At 34.1% G+C, this 18,137-nt stretch overlaps 1 protein-coding gene across 1 annotated transcript in view; it reads left to right on the top strand.

Annotated features, from left to right (window-relative positions):
* Positions 1 to 18,137, top strand: part of LOC140142043 (poly(rC)-binding protein 2-like) — a gene marked incomplete in the record, with an annotated part of 328,359 nt that overhangs the window by 251,089 nt on the left and 59,133 nt on the right. The window contains 1 exon segment of the mRNA XM_072163966.1: positions 10,505 to 10,537. Within this exon segment, the coding sequence (XP_072020067.1) occupies positions 10,505 to 10,537 (33 nt within the window).

Raw genomic sequence — 18,137 nt, forward strand, 5'->3', positions numbered from 1 at the left:
AACTATCATTTATCACTCCATAGATGCAAAAGTAATGAATATTTATAGAGTCTCAGATTCATATGGAGAGTATATCGATTAACTTATTTGGAGACAATAAATATGGAAATGGATGAGTTATAGTAACACATAATTTTATTATCTCAATCCACCTGCACTTAGTTAATGGACAGATACCAATGTAAAAATAGATGGATTGGCAAATGGCAGTTTGCAAGAATTGTAATGCAATTTGTGAAAAACTATGGGAAATTTGACCAGGTGTTCAGGTATTGGACTATTGTATGGAATTGAAAAGTCATTGTGTTTTGCTGTTGATCAGGAACATATTGTAAGGGTTTTCATGTTTTTTGCACAAATTACATATTCAATCTTTTTGTTAAAAAATAAATGTTGAAAACTGTAAAATGAAAGAGTTGGCATGTTAATGACGTAACCAGTACCATGATATCTACCCTAAGCTCCGTAATGCATCCTAAAAATGCGCCATACTAGTTTATTACGATTTGAAATCAACTACGGTAAATTTTTGTTAAATTGCAAGAGTGGGAGTGTACTAATGTGATTCAACCAAAAATGATGGTACATTTTCAAGAATTGTTGGCAGCAGAGATAACACAATAGGAGTGCCTACATGTAAACTTCTCTTTGGAACACAGTCCCATTTGTTGAAAGTCAGCCACTCGCAACCACACACACTTTAGTCCTGATGGGACCAGGCTCAAGAAAAATACGCAAGCTTAAAAGTTTAATATATTTATAAGCATTATGAAGAAAAAAGACAGAAACAAAATTGTAGAAAAGGAGCAAGGGTAAAAAAGGCCACTCCCAAAAAATCAATTGTGCACATTCTGCTCTCAGCCCTTGGGTTGAGAAATAAGAAATTGGAAATTCGTAGTCCGTGTCCCGATGCAAAGGCTGATGCCTAGATACAAAAAGAAAGAAAGATATATTTAACAGTAAAAATATAAAATACAAGTATAAAACTATTAATGAACAAATAACACAGGGCAGCGGCTGGCATAAATCAGATTTTGTGCTTGAACTCTATTAAATTCACTTGAATATTCATGACTCTGTTTCGTGCAATGACACCATGAGCCATAACAGTCTCAATTCCAATGGCACAGTTCATTAACTTTCAAGCAACACTGATACCTCATTAAGTTGGCCTCAAGTTAGAATATGAGTTTTTGTACCCAACTTATTCAAAGGTCATTCTATGTATGTACAAACGTATTGAGGTTTAGAACTGTGCCCTGGCATATGAGGATGCTTAAGATCATAGTATGAAACCTTTGGCTCCATTACACTACAGGTATCTTAATCACACTAAATCTAAAATATTCTTACCAAACTATCAAATCAGTTTTGTAAAATACAAACTACATGTGACAATTGCACAGAGCAGTCAAAATTCATTGCTAAATTTAGCTGTGCAATAATTAAAGCTACTTGAAATGATCATAAAATCCTCAATTAAGAACCTCAAAATTTGAATTTCTTAAGACATTTTACGGAAAAATACCTTTTACATTTAATCATGTGCAATTAAACTTAATTTCAATTAGGTGTAATTATATATATAATTTCATTCATAAAGCTTCCCGAAGAATTTGACTCAAAAATCCAAAATTATTAGGACGTCTTTTCAGTACAACAATCTTACCTTTACGCGTCTTTTACTGGTAATTTATGTCCCATTACAGCATTATCTATAAGAGCATATAAATGTATGGTCATGTAATCAAATTATGCTATCTTATGCACACGGCAGTACATTCTGATGCAGAACTGAGTTCAGTCACTGGCATGAATTAGTGCATCTACGTTCAGTAACGTTCACAAAGACAATTTAATTTTACTACCACGTAAATTTGCATGCAGTCCAGTATGCAATAAATCAATCCTTACATATTTGACTTTAGGCCAAGTAAAAATAAAAATATGTTTCTCGTCCGGGTGTTTTTTTGAAAATTAGAAGGATAAGGGGCTTTTTATTTTCTATTTTTTATTGGAAAACAACACTAAATACCTGTATTTGGCACCATATTTTGAGTATATTCGACATACAGATTAATATCTGAGAAAAAGGAGGAGGCTCTTTTTATTGTATTGTATTGAGAGGTAGGCCCCTCTAGTGATCACAAAACTCTTCTTAAGTTAAATGATGTATTATGCATTTACAAAGCTGTAAAATAAGTTTCAACTTCTGAAACATCTTTTTTCAACAAGTTATAACTCAAAGTTTTCAAAATAAAAAGAAATTTGAAAAATCTTCAAAAAAAGGAGGAGGGCGCGGACGAGAAACATGAATTTTTTTTACTCGACCTTATAATGGACTTGTACAAGCAGCCTCTTTGCAGCGAGTAGAATTTTCTTGCCGTTACAATTTGTGTACACTTGCGCTGCTGTGAAATTCAGCACATTGTAATAGCCTTGACATTACCACAAAATCTACAGTTTCAATCTCGGTTGTTGTTTTTTTGCTGTAAAGCTTTTAAGAGTTCATCACCATTATTTTATAGAAAATGGACACATTCCGAGCAGCTGCTCCTGGCCAAATAGTAAGGTGTAAGTGCTCCTCGTATAACGGCAAAAAGATTATGTTATACTGACTACTTGTTTAAAACATGATCAAAGGCTTTTAGAGGAAATTAGAAATTGTGTAGAGTTACAGGCCCTCCCTGGGCAAAACCTTGATACGTATTTGGCATCATTTATGTATTTGGTAATTACTGTGGTTGCTATACACATCGAAGTGCTGGCGCATTATGCAAGTATCTGAAATGTGATTTAATAATGTTTTGATGTCACAGGCAGATGTTAGAAAACAGTCAGCTCAAGCCCGATTCAAAATTACTCTCCCCCAAATCAGCTTCTAAAAACTGCATTGATTGGTTGTAAGATTTAATAATCGTTATATTAGCCAATCAGAGATATGTGAGATTATGCAGTAGTACTGAAGTGGATTAAGCTTTAAAGTGCAGAGAGATCTTAAAGCTCTCTTTTGATTGGTTACTCAGAATATTATATCATGGAATTATCTAATCAGAGGCTCTGTAAAAAGACGGTAGTGCCCATGGGGTTAAAAACCCACAAGGCTTCAGCTTAGCAGAAATCAGCGACCATTTTAGCATCAATCAGGGACACAGGTCTATTGAGGCACAGTTTTCTCCTCTACATACATTCATAAGCTTTCGTATACCGGGATAATCAGATATTCTGAAGTAAGTTCATCGTCCACGAGAACTTCAAACTAGCTCAATCCTTGCACAAGAATAAACTCATAATGGAATGGGCTTGATACTATGTGCAAATCAGTTTGGTTTACTAGTATGACTGAAACCTGGGTTCTAAGGCAATGGAATCAAATTGGTTCCTTCTTTCAATCGACCATCGATGCTTGGTCGATTCTAATTATTTTTGAACGTCAGTTGTGATTACATTTAATCATTACCATTAATTTGATTAATTATTTGATACTATAGAACCAGCATTCAATTTTGGTCGATTCCAAGTCAATCAAATTTGGATGCTGTCTGTGCCTTAAGTTGCCAATAACACCCAAACACCCATACTTCCGTCATCAAAATGTTAACAGAAAAGGGGCTTTTTGTGCAGATAATTATATTCTAATTACCCCATGTTTTAATGAACAATGAAATGCAAAACAAAATATTTGATCGCAGTCAATTTTGCAAATATTTGTTATTCTCTCCATTTTATCACAATGATCATGATCATCTAATTATCATAGGGATGCATTACTGGCTAACTCAATGTAGACTTGAGTTGGTGCCTTTGCGTTGCAGACTACTGCTTGCCTTATTGCCGAGATTTGAAACCCTGCAATAAGGTTTAATCATGCATGAATTTGACTCTTGCTTGTTAATTATTTAATGAGATGATGAAATTCTAATTGTGATTATTTGCAGGCAGGTTGGTGTACAGAGCTAGAATTATACACAAAATGCTTTTCAAGTCCTAAGCAGGGCTCCCGCTAGCCTTCAAAAGCTCTGCGTCAAATCAGATACACAACTGTAAAACCTGGTCGGGAAATGTGCATCCCAGAAAATGTTGTGTGTCCGTACCTATGTTAATGTGTTGCGTAACAGGCTATGGACCCACGGACATGCATTAGCGAGAGCCTTGGTCCCAAGCATATATTTTATACATGAAGACTTGATAACAAACTAAAATCTGAGGCCCTGACAATTCTATCGAAATGTTGGTCTAGAAATGTTACAGTAGTTTGAGTGAATTGGAGCAGTGTAACTAATTTCGCCAAAGTGGTGCACAAGGGAGCTATCATTCAGGCAAACACAAGACTATCTTATATTCTATATTACTCCGAGTAACTCTATCATTCGAAACCGTGAAAGCTGCTATGAGTAACATTGCACATAAGACAGCTATCTTATAGTCAGTAATATACCCAGGGCAGCTTTGGTTGTTTCTAATGATAGGGTCACCTGTTCATCTCAAGGGGATCCTGTTGTATACATCTTAATGTTACTAATTTAACTCTAGTTGCTCATGTTGTAGCTGCTAGAGCTACTCTGAGCATTCATTTCCTGCCTCCAATCAGATAACATCCTATCAGCTACAATTGTTGCAATTCATCGTGTCAACTCTACAAGATAATTCACAGCTACATTGAAAAAAAAAGACTTTACTTCATTCGAGGCAAAGCGCCACTTGAATTTCTTATTTCTATGCAATTCAATTTTGATTGAGTTTCTGTGAGACAATTTCGTTTCCACCTGCTTCAAGTTTAGTTCTTTCGTTTTGTCTTAATTACTTATATCTTTAAGCCACTGAAACAAAATCGCTTTTCTTGAAGACGACTGTCAAAAGGCACCTCCTCCGTATGAAATTCCCGTAAAATATTTTAAATAATGCCTTTCGCAAAGTTACATCCTCCCACTCTTAAATTCAAAGTATATTTTTAAAGTATTAATTTGTCTGAATTAAATTAAGACTTAAAAGGAAACAGGTTTCAATGTGATGCCTGTATCAATGCAAAAGTTAAAAAGTGAATAAAATGCCTCCAATACCGTAATGGTGTGTTCATTAAAGATGAAATTGAAAAGAACAAGTAATCAAAGGTAGATAAAAGTGAAATAGTCTCATGGACCACAATGGCCTCATCCCAGTGGCATAGTGCAATAACCTCAACTAAACAATCATAATGCAAAATTTGACCTCAACTTGCAGAGTATGAGTTTTAGTACCCAAATTTTCAAAGGTCATTCAATGAATGTACAAATGTATTGGGGTTAAAGAACTGTGCCCTTGATAGATGAGCATGTTGTGGATCCTAGTGAAATGACGGTAGGTATCACCATTAGGAATATTACTGCAGTGAGTTATGGTGAGAACACACATGAGAGTGTCATTATATAGAGCAGGTCTTTTCACCTACTTAGTTATGGTTGATTACATGCAGAAAACTTATTGGGCTATTCCATTTCAAATTCACACTACCTCTGTGGAAGATTTAGCTAAGTCTTCCACAGTGGGAGTAAGAGTTTCAAGTAGAATAGACAATTGGATAACTTCCATTTGAAATACTCCAGTTGTGGATGATATTGATAAAGCCTTGATACAGGAGGAGTATGGGTTTCGAAATTATTAATCCTGACCAATTACATCTGTAAAACATACCCTCCCAGTGGTAGATATTTCCAAAATCTTCCACAGAGGGAGTGTGGATTTGAGCTGGAATAGCCTAATTTTTAATTTAGATGATAATATGGGACAGATGATGCACCTGGAATAGAATAGAGAAATACTATTAAAGCGGAAATTTCAGTGGTTCATTAATTTGCAGACTTTTCACACTCTTGCTCAAAACTGAAAATGCTGCCAAGGGTGTAGTATCTGAGTAAGCTACTTAAAAAACACTTAAAATTAGTGAAATCAAACAAGTAAAAAATGCTGGCAATATTATAGTGCGAAACATTAATGGCACAAAATAAGCACTAGACCGAAATAAACTAGAAGTAGACCGGTGGCTAACATGGATACTCCCATGTGAGCCGGGACGATTCCTAGACATAGAAACCATGATTAAAATGTCACCAGCACTGTGAAAGGTTTTGCCCCCATTTTTTTGCCCTGATTTGCGAGAGAGAAAAAATTGAACAAACTATCACAAGTGTTTTCTGTCAGCATGAGAATTGTTAGTCTTGTGAGTCTGGAGTAACATGTTCAGTCTTTATGAGCCAAAATGATCTCATTTTAATTACACAGTTCCATGACTGCCATTGAAACATAGTAGCCCACAATTTGACCTCAAGTTGTGGAGTATGAGTTTGTGCACCTAAAACATTCATAGGTCATTTTGTGAATGTGCAAACATATTGGGGTTAAAGAACTGTGCCCTGATAGATGAGCATGTTTGACATTCAGGTATTTGAATGCTCCCAGACTTTTTAACAGAGAGCGGTTGTTAACATGAGCTTTGAAATAAAAATCATTGAAATAGAATTTTCACATTTCTGCATTGATGAATACAGAGATTTGACATGATTTCTGGTGGCCTTATTTAGCTTAATTTGATGAAAACATGACAATCTGGATATGGACATTGTATAAATATCATAACATTTCTCTTGTAATTCTTCAATTTGAATTTCTGTAAGGAAACATGAATGTTAATGTGTCATTACAATGTATTACAGCTACCGTAGTCTGTCATAAGCACATCAATACTGATGTTGTAGAGAGGCTAAAACAGGTGTATGTTATATAATGTAAGAAAGGCACAGGTGCAAGAGAATGTCAGATTCTATGACATGTTTTTAGGCTTGTACATAAGAAAAGGTTATTATGACACAGTGGTTTGAAATATACATAAATATCTTTATGTAATTTTGATTATTAAAAACAATACACAGAGTTAAAATAGAGTTATAATGAAGAAAATGGTAAATGTATTTCAAATAACTAGACAGAACAGCAGTGCCACTTTAAATCTGTAACCATAATTTTAATCCCCACTGCTGTCTACTGTAGATAGCACTATCATTAAATGTAGTGCATTCTCCTATATATTTGAAATATACATAATTTTGATTATTAAATACAATGCACAGAGTGCAATGTTAAAATAGAGTTATGATGAAGAAACTGGTAAATGTATTTCAAATAACTAGACAGAACAGCAGTGCCACTTTAAATCTGTAACCATAATTTTAATCCCACTGCTGTCTACTGTAGATAGATAGCACTATAATTTAATGTAGTGCATTCGCCTATATGTGACGTGTCATGTCAAAAGGAGACACTTTTGGGCAGGATCGTAAATGGAGAAATAGCCACAAATCTGCCAGTGGGTGTTTTTTTCACAATTTGGGTTTGTTGCAAATTTGTGATGTTATCAATGTTAAAAATATTGTCTGATAGTTTCAGACCGGAATATAACTGGCATCTTGTATTTTTTGAAACATTTTTCAAGTTAATTCATACTCTCAACATTGTCAATAATATTTTTAAAGGCCGATATCTCAATTTCCAATTTTATAATACCATAACTTCCGAACTCAGTATCTTTGCTTAGAAATGTCCGATTTCATTGGGGAAAACAGCGTTGTGAAGCAAAATATCTCTTTATTTAAGATATGTAAAAACCTCAAAATTCATAACCTGCCCAAAAGTGTCTCCTTTTGACATGACACGTCACATATATTTGAAATATACATAAATATCTTTATCTAATTTTGATTATTAAAAACAATGCACAGAGTGTAATGTAAAACTCAAGTTATGATGAAGAAAATGGTAAAAGAATTTCAAATAACTAGACAGAGCAGCAGTGCCACTTTAAATCTGTAACCATAATTTTAATCCCCACTGCTGTCTACTGTAGATAGCACTATCATTAAATGTAGTGCATTCGCCTATATAAATGTAAAAGGACTTCATTTACCAAAGCACTCAAGTACAAATATATAAAGATGCTCCCATTTCATGTTACATAATTAATAATATACCATGTACACATCACAAGTAGGGTTGTATTTGGGTATTTATGACGTAGCCAAGTCTGAGAAATGCTATAGGAGTTTTACATCATGTTAAATATTGATATATATTTTCATCATTGAGAGTTGTACATAGTACTGGAATGTATGCTTTATTTAAAGCTTTATAGATTGTCACCACCATTGCACTGTAAGCTCTCACCAAGTGGTCTTAGAGCAAGCAGGATTTTCCGCTATATTTGATTGGATCAGGAATTTTGTCGCCCCCGACTGACAAGTTGCGCAGCGCAGGTTTTTGATCAAACACAAGAGAAGATCAATTACTTAATACATTGCTGGTGTTTAAATCACTAGACTGAACGTGCCTAATTGAATGAGGATTAACATGTAAATATAGTGGTGTGCGTATGAAGTGACGTCATTACGACAATTAAAAAGATGGAAATATTGAATCAGCGCTACATCGATTGTATGCTGTTATACTATGTGTAGTCATAGCTTTACAAAGTACCGGAATTGCATGCAATCTGGGGGTTTCCCAACCATACAATGCAAGCAAGATTTGAAAAATGGGTAAGATAAAAGAGAAAGAATGCAGATCTAGGGAGAAATGTGCTCAACTGCTTAGTAACTATTATTGGTATGAATTACATATGTAATATCTGCGCAGTTAATGAGTATTTGCAATTTAATATTTTAAGTAGTTTTTTTTTAGGAATTTTAAGTAGTTTTTTTTAGGAAAGGAAAGTAATACTAATAGCTGATATGTATTGAAAAAATGAGTGTTTTTTAGTTTTTGCTGATTTCCCATAATTACAGTTTCGTCAAACGTACAATAAATGCACTTAGTAGATGTGATAATATATGCATTAGTAAACATACATTGGGTTATTCCATTTAAAATCCACACTACCCCTGTGGAAGATCTAGCTAAAGTCTTCCACAGAGGGAGTAAATGTTTTGAATAGAATACAGTTGGGATTTGTTTATATGAAATACTCGCTCCAGTTGTGAGAGATATAGGTAAAGCCATAATACAGAGGGAGCATGAGTTTCAAAATGATTAACCCTGACCAATTACACTTGAAAAACATACTCCCCTGTGGAAGATATTTCCAAAATCTTCCACAGGGGTAGTGTGGATTTTAAATGGAATAGCCCATTGAAACCAAGCTCTCCATGCAAGATGGAGGCAGTGATGATGACATTTTCTCTTCTTTCTAACCATTGGACAATTAGTGTAGACTGCTGAAAAAAAACGGTTGCACGTATTTGATGACATCAACAATTTGAGCTGGGAGAGATAAATTGAAGAGTGTTGAAACTCGGCATTACGAGACGGATATCATCTGACTAGAATAGCTTTGACCACATTTTCAACCAATTTCAAATTGGGAGAAAAAATAATTTGTTAAAACATGGAATGCTATGTTGAGTGGCAAGAACAATGTAGATTTCTGTTGTTTTGATAAGTATAGTTTGATCGTGGAAATAGCATATCACATTTTTGCTTCCTTGGGTTTTTTTTGCGAGATAATAGTGTCACTGGGTTCATGGTTGGGCTCGTCCAATTTTGTATCAAAATTAGCTCTCAAATTTATCAGAATGTAAATGCAATACCCACTTACATGTTTGTATAATTGATTGAATCACTGATACTGATGCATATATACATACATATATACATAGCGCCACTTAAAAAAATGCACTGCTGTTTATACGAATATCAGAATCAGGACTACCTCTACAGCTACCTTATACCCAAACAGCACAGGGACACATTGGGACAGTCAGGGGTAACACCCTACTCTTTTTGAAACTGACTGTGATGTATGTGTACAGGTATCGCTCTCTGTATGTACAGAACTGACAGCTTAATGCCCCTCCAAAGGATGAGTTTTTCTCATGAATTCAAGCAAATTGCTGATTAATATTTGTTTGTTTTTGCTTTTTATATCCCAGTGATTTAAATTCTAATGCTGTATAATTTGTGATTTGTGTAAACTTAAATATAATGCAACAAGAATAAAGTTGGATGAAATGAGTTAATAAAATCAAAAAATGTCGCAAAGTGCAATCATACAATAGAAATCAGATTAATTGGATGTATATGAAATCAAACAGATATGGGTCGGCAGAAATGTTATTGAAATACATTCTCTCATCTCTAAACATACCGCTACATAAAATAAAATTGAAACTGAACAAATGAAACAGATATGGGTCAACGAAATAAAGAAAACCAGTGGAACTCAAAACCAGAGTTAAACTGATAATGGAAATGGACACAAATGGTAGAAACAAGATTGCAATTTTTATTAACAATGCTATGAGAATACTAAGTATGTGAAATCCTGAAATATTGAACATTAAAGGGATAAGATATTAGATAACTTCATAGTCTTGTCATGAGTTAACAACATTCTTTTAATTCCTCTGTCGCAATGTCAATTTTACATGTATAAATTTGATGCCTTTAATCATAATCTGATTTTCTTTTTCTTATTTTACAGGGAGGTGGAACAGTAAAGAAATTCAGAGAAGAGGTGAGTTCATAGTATTAAAAATGTTTTGTATTTGTTTCTTCCTTTTTGTTTTTCTCATATTCAATTTAATGAAGGATAAACTGGTGACTAGAAATATCTAAAAAAAGTAAGATATGATTACAGAGTGGGGTGAAATACAGTGGCATACACAGATTTTGAGTCCAACTGCTCAAATTCCCAACTGCTCAAACAAATTGGTAGCCCATAATCCCCTCCCCCGACTGGGTACATTCCATGACCCCACCCCTAGGCCCCTTTGCACATACCACTGGTGAAATAAGGGAACTAATCAAGCATACAACATGGTGGCCACTATTCCCTGTAGAAGTGACATAATTATTGGATTACCTACCATAGCAATCTATGAATACAATTTTTGACTATATCGTCCTGCACTACCTATGCATTGAACCATATCATGCTGATCACTCGCACCTGTAAGATTAGCATCTTTGTAAAAAGCAGTATTGTATTCAATCCATGATTGCAGACGTACACAGGTGATGAGTGCAACCTGCTTGTAGTGTAGGGTAATATAGTCAAAATTGTATTCATCTAATCCGATTTATTATGTCAGTTCTACAGCGAATTGGAAGATAACAAATATCAAGATATTCCTGCCATGAATATATACAAGTCATGGCAAATCACTACAGAGTACAGGTGTTACTATGCGCCATTTCAATTTCTACTGGTACATGACATTTAAACTTATCAAGTGACTTCCATACAAATGGAATAAACATGGTCTAATGATTTTTGTATTAGAATATTGAATTAAAGGCATTTGTCATGATTGCTTGTAAAATTAAGAGAATTATAAATGAAGTGAGACTGATTTACAAAACATGGTCCAGATGATTTTTGTACTAGAATATTGATGCAATAAACAGGGAAATCATCAATTGTTTTCTGTCACTCTATTCCACATGCAATTAAATTTGTATTTTATTGGATGAACTTGGTCATAAAATTTGTATCATAAATTTTGATAATAATAAACTGCCAATTTGTAAGCCACTGTCAAATTTCATGCATGAAGCTGTAGCACTAGTTGCATTCACAATTTTACAAATTAAAACAAGATCTGTTTTATATACAAAATGCAAAATTCAGGATTTGTGTAAATTGAGATAAATCCTTCAAAATGCAAGAATTCAATTTGCGTTCATCCCTTTCTGTCAGATATTCATAGTCACATGTTATTTAAGCTTATTTGCGACCTGCAAGCTGTTTAGGCCAAATAAAAAAATAAACATGTTTCACGTCCCCTTCCGCTTCCTTTTTTGAGGTTTCTTCAATTTTATTTTTATTTTTTGAAATTCAGTTATAACTTTTCAAAAAATATGTCCAGGAAGTAGAGATGCTTTCTACAGCCTTGCTAATATACAAGAAACACTTTTATAAGGTTTTGTGATAGTTAGAGGGGGCCTATCTCTCAGAGCAACAAATAAAAAGAGGCCTCCTCCTTTTTCCAGGCATTATTGTATACGCTAAAACAGCTCTAATTATGGGTATTTACACCAATTTTGCGATAAAAAAATAAAAAGCCCCCTCTTCCTCCTTTTTTTCAAAAACCCGGACGTGAAACATGTTTTTTTATTTTACTTGGCCTTATAGACGGCAGTCAGCCAGGTATTCGGCTGATTCAAAAACATTACCAAACATGTTTATCAGGACTGTTATGTGAAACAATGACTATGATGTGACAAGACTCTTGATGGACCAGGAAGTCATGTCCACACTAGAGTGTCTATCTAATTGTTTTAGGACTGCGCAGAGAGTCTATAGTTAACACAAAGCTGAAATAGCCTCATCTTTGAGCACAGTTCAAAACTGAACAATGACCTAACAATTTTGCCCTGGGTATTTTGCAATTGACCAGCATATTTTAAAGTTAATTTTTGATAACCAAAATGCACAGTCCTAAATTGGTTGTAGGAAGGTAGTGAACTGTGTTGTTGTAGATGAGAATACAAGAGTGGAAATTCATTACTTTAGAATGGTAAGCAAAACAAAACAAAGGAAGTGAAAACATCCTTGAGTGGAGTGAAAATATGATATGATTATGTAAATAAGGAGTGTATGAATTGATGGACGAATTGAGAAAAATTATATTGTGCATATCTCGTAAGACCAAATTGTCCAGCGCTCACTCAGTACATATAGTATTCACTAGGATCCACAACATGCTCATCTATCAGGGCACAGTTCTTTAACCCCAATGCATTTGCACATTCATTTAATGACCTTTGAAAATTTGAGTACAAAAACTCATACTCTGCAAATTGAGGTCAAATTTTGCACTATGATTGTTTAATTGAGATTACTGAACTATGCCATTTAGATGAGACCATTGTGGTCCATATAGTGATTAGTAGTATACTTTCTGTACTGTACATGTCTTGTGATGCAAATTAGAGATTAATTTATTAATTTACAAAACAAATATTATAGAGCATAAATTTAAACTGCTCAATAACAATCTTTTCATCTGTATAGTAATGAATTAGAGCTTACAGAAAAACAGAAATTTCAAAGCGATAATCTTTAGCTCAAAATAATATATCTAAATTTGTTCTTGATTTTCAATAAAAAATTTTTTTATAACAAACATTTCCAGGTATAAAATAGATGGTCTATGCAATATTATCACAGACCACCGTAATTGTGCATCTATAATACATCGGTTCTTTAATTCAATTAGCGTATCTGTGTGGAACAACCGGAACTCGCATCGTATGGTTTATTTCTTGTGTTTTTTTGCTAAATTATTAAATAAAACCAAATGGTGTGCATGTATTTATTTGGTGTATGCATTTTATGTTGTATACCATATCACACAGGTGGTAGTCATTGTGTGTGTATACATGAATGCTTTAAAGGAGCCATATTAGAAAAGCCTAAATCAAAAGAATTATTTTTGACAATGGCCGTCACAAACAGCTGAAAGTATTTTGTATGTAAAAGGCACAGAATTTGACAGGGAAAACATGTGACTCTGTCTAGCTCCATGCATAATGTTTTGATGAAATCACCATATATTGGATGATCTCAGTAGGAACCAAAATCGTGTGCTTCCAGTATTTGTCGCTTAAGGCCCAAAACTGAATAACATTTGGCATAGCTTGAGCATTGTAGGTTTGTGACTTTGTGCATATACATTTAGCTCTGAGCTTGTGTGATTGGCATAATGCATTATACACATCACAAACAAGTACACATTTAAAATGGAAGTGTCAGGCAAATGTGGAAACATTAAGGTATGCTTTTCTGCCCTTCATAAGCGCCATGCCAAGTCCTAATCAAAATTTGTGGTCCAAGTCCAGTCCCAAGTGAAAAGACTGAAATTACAATGGAACAAATTTGATCCATCTTATGAATAACTGAATCTTCAAGTAAGGTTCATATGAATTAGGTCATGGAGTAAATGTTACAAATTTATAGCTGTATTCACTATTCATTCATATATGAAAGTGCTCCTTTAATATTTACATGAGTGAATTTGGCTTTTATGATACAGGAGTCAATTTGTTGTATACATGAACCAGGTGTTTGTGTATTTTGTTTGCTATAAATATCATCCAGTGGAAATTTGTGTGCTCCAATGTATTTTAATATTTTCATGCTGTTCAACTTATCACAAAATTGGAAACTTGAAGCAAATGTAGCATTTTCAAGATCAGTAAATTCTCAAAATAATCAAGTCTATATTTTAAGTATTTCTCCTGAAAATTTGAAATACATTCCCAAGTTTACTCTTTTCAGTAAAATTCCAACAACTTTTATGCTCTCAGACAAATTTTGAAAATGTCACTCAGATATTGAACACATTGATTACCATGATTACCTACTAGGGAAATTAAACATGGCCTGTATCATGAACCAGTTGACCGCAAAATAGTTTGAGACGTAGCAACAATTTGTATAGGGCTGTACAAATTGTGGTACTGGGATGACAGTACTTTCCTTAGCCATACACTTCTAGTGCCCGTTTCTATTCATCGTTATGTATTCTTCTCCCGTGCATTATTTTCGCGAACTACCCTTCACAGCCCAAATTATATAAACCTGCACGCTAAACAATGCATTATCTAAAACCTGCACGTTAAACAATAGATTCTAGATAATACGTGCACGCTCAAATACTAGAAATACTACTTTCACATAACCATAAAGTAGAGTTAGGTGGCGCTTTAGACACAGAGATCACATAACTATATAATTGTCTGTTCGATATATATACCAACAAAAAAGTACGAATATACATTCTGTGGTGTTAAAATGGTATAGTTACAAACGGTGTTCTATAATAGTGTACAATTACCGAATAAGGTGCAACTCGCTAGACTTGAGTCCAGTCCTCGTTTACGGAGTTTAGGATTAGGGTTTAGGGTTGGGATAGGGCAGTCTTGTAATAAGACTAGTAGAGTTGCACCCTTGCAAATATCATTGTCATAAATTATGATTAATGACCTCAAATAAATCAAACATCAAATGAGAATAATCGAGCTTCTATTAATTAAAAAGGGCCAAAAACAGGTGGATCATAATTATACACGATGACACCATTGCAAAATATTCAGCATTTTACAAATGAAATACATGTAGGCCTATATCTAAAATAACATAGCCGGGCCCGGGAAACACACACTAGCGCATAATATCATGAGCATGCTTTATACCATAGGCCTTCAAACACATGTGTTTGAAGGCCTATGATAATACTGAACAAATTGTTAAATCCCAATGTCGTGTGTTTTAATATAAGTAGTTCAAATTATAGAGCTATAAAGTCCAGTTGATATTCACCGTAGTACTAGTCTGACATCTAAAATCGATCGTTTCCAACTGGTTCAGTGCTCTCTGTGTTGAAACCACGATATTAAATGATCACAACATAAAGTCAAGTCAATTAAACCATGCGTGAATAAGTTACCTAAGTATGACGTATGGCGCAATCGATACCATTGATTACAGGGATTGATTTTCTTTACCAGTTAAATGCTACGTAGCTGGTCAATGTCCTGACGGTGTTTTTAAAATGTAAGATATTTTCCTAATATTAAAACTAATATAATGAATGCAGCAATTAATATTGCCTATTGTTTTAATAGGCCTACACTCAAAGTGTATGACGGATAATGTACTCGTGCAAATGCATTCGTCAAGATAATTGCACTTGCCATGGAGTTATTGCATTTAGCTTTCGAGCCTATCGGCTCTCAAGCTAAATGCAATAACTCCACGGCGCGCAATCTTGATTATCTTGACGAATGCATTGCACTCAGTTCATTATCCTTATCATAAAACCAAATTGCTTGCTTCAGACTGAAGCAATAATTCCATGCAAGTGTCTTGAATGTACATAATATAGGCTACAAATTTCACAGAATGTTTTGACTCCTAACATCCCCAATATAACTGGTTGTCTCAAGAACTGCAGACTACTTGGTAGGCCTATATGTTTGTCCTTTATCAATGTCCTCCATGTTAATTTTTAAAATTTAAGAAGAGTTTGAAAATAGGGAAAATATGAATGATTTGCCTTTACATAGATTTGCTCACCACATGCTCATACAAAGGATTAAAAAGTCGGGTCTGGTCGTTTAATAGAACAGAGGCTATTGAAATTTCAATCGCCATTACACTTTCCCCTTTTATTGAAATTTGAATACGGAGGACAATATTTTAAAAGCATAATTGTGAAACGGAGCTGTAAAGGTCAGTAGATTTGGAGTGCCTATTTCAGGTACTTATTTTCCATTTGGTGGATGTGTAATCAGGCGAGAAATTTGCCCAGTTGTAAATTATGCTGCAATGACAATAAATTGGCAAAATTTTAGCACCTTTAAGCTGTAAATATTTCACTAGTCGAATTGTTAATCATCTAATAGGTATTGTGGTGTATAAATGCATTCCTTGCCATAGCTGTTTTTATGAATTGAATATTCAGTCCATCAAAACAGGTATTTTTCAATGAGACATTCAAAATTATGAATAATGCTTAAGACATGAAAAGATCCATTATAAACAGAAATTGGAAATAACGATAACAAAAAACTCAGATATTATGATATAAAGAAAAAAGAGACTCATTGTAGATTTAGTTTGATAGGTTTGAGAGGAATTATATTGGCAGGCAAAACTGAAAAAACAGGATGAGATGTTTTATTCAACCCAGCTTTGGAAATAAAATCATTGATTACAAACATTTTGTATAATACTGAGAATAAATTAATGACACACCCAATCAGTGTCTAGATGCGTTCTAGCCGTAGGCTTCAATAAGTTTTAAGTTTTGAGATATTTTCTCAAATTATCAAGAGCTATCTCAAGAACCATTGAACCAATAGTAGGCTTGTTTGTACTATTGTAATGCATTTTTCATGCTGATGCCAAATATGGCTGTGATAATGTACAATTCTGAAAATTTTGATTTTTCTTTTTTAATTGTTTTCAAATTTGTAGTCTGCAGTCAAAACCTGCATGGAGAGGGTTAATTTAACATTAGGCCAATGAAAGTCAATATTGAGTTTCCCGTCACCTGCCCTCACTTCATTTTCTGACCCTCACTTCAATTCATTATTATGATTTTCCAAAAATAACAATAAAAACTGGTAATAAAAAAAAAAAAAAATGAATATCTGTGCATTTTTAATGGAAAAATCAAAATCAAAGCATCTATTTTGCTACCAAACTTGCAGAATCTTTTTAGTATACTTTTAAATCTCACTTGGGCTTGAGCGGTAAAAAACAATGCATTTTACACCGGCGTTTAGCCATATAATGAAAGTCACAAAAATAATGAAAAAGTTACCTCACTTGTTTTTAGAAATTATGTGACTGGAAACTCAAGATTAATTGCCAGGGGCCTTATAGTCCTTCAAAACCAAAAATGAACCAAGTATTGCAAAATATAGGTCTATTACATGCATTTTCTATCTGCTTGTGATATTTGTTGACTCTAATGCCATCAGATGAATACTGTGAAATGCGAATACTTGAATCAGAAAGTAAAAACAAAATAACTTCTTTCATGTTGTGTACTGACCCCTCCCACCCATCGTCAGCCAACCTTTCACCTCATAGTAAACGAATGAAGGAGGGAAGACCTACCCACTAGGCGGTAACCAACAAGATCCCATAACCCACATCTTTTCTAGTGAAATTGTTATGATGGAACTTGATAATGACTATTTGAATTCAGTAGCTTGCATCTGGTAGAGTCATCATAACTAAATCCAGTCAGCTGTATAGGTTACATTGCTGGTAACACAGCCAACAAATTAGCGACTAATTGTTTTGTCTTCTCATATTTGCCATGTAATATGGACAAGAATGATCCAGAGGACAAGTAGATAATGGTGACATGAGATGAGAACATACGGCCAATGTATGCATGGATAGATGATGAGAGCCTCAGCTCCACCAACTCTCAGCTGGTGTCAAGACTGATGGTTTATATCAATGTTTTGACATAAATTTGTACAAGTCTCAAATTGCACTAGATTTATTTCTATGTAGAATGTTGATGAAAGGAAGTAATTTAATAAAGTAGAAAAGTAGAGATGATGAGTTATCATAACAGGGTTAATAG

This window comes from Amphiura filiformis, chromosome 20 (assembly GCF_039555335.1).
Source record: "Amphiura filiformis chromosome 20, Afil_fr2py, whole genome shotgun sequence".
Lineage (NCBI taxonomy): Eukaryota > Metazoa > Echinodermata > Ophiuroidea > Amphilepidida > Amphiuridae > Amphiura > Amphiura filiformis.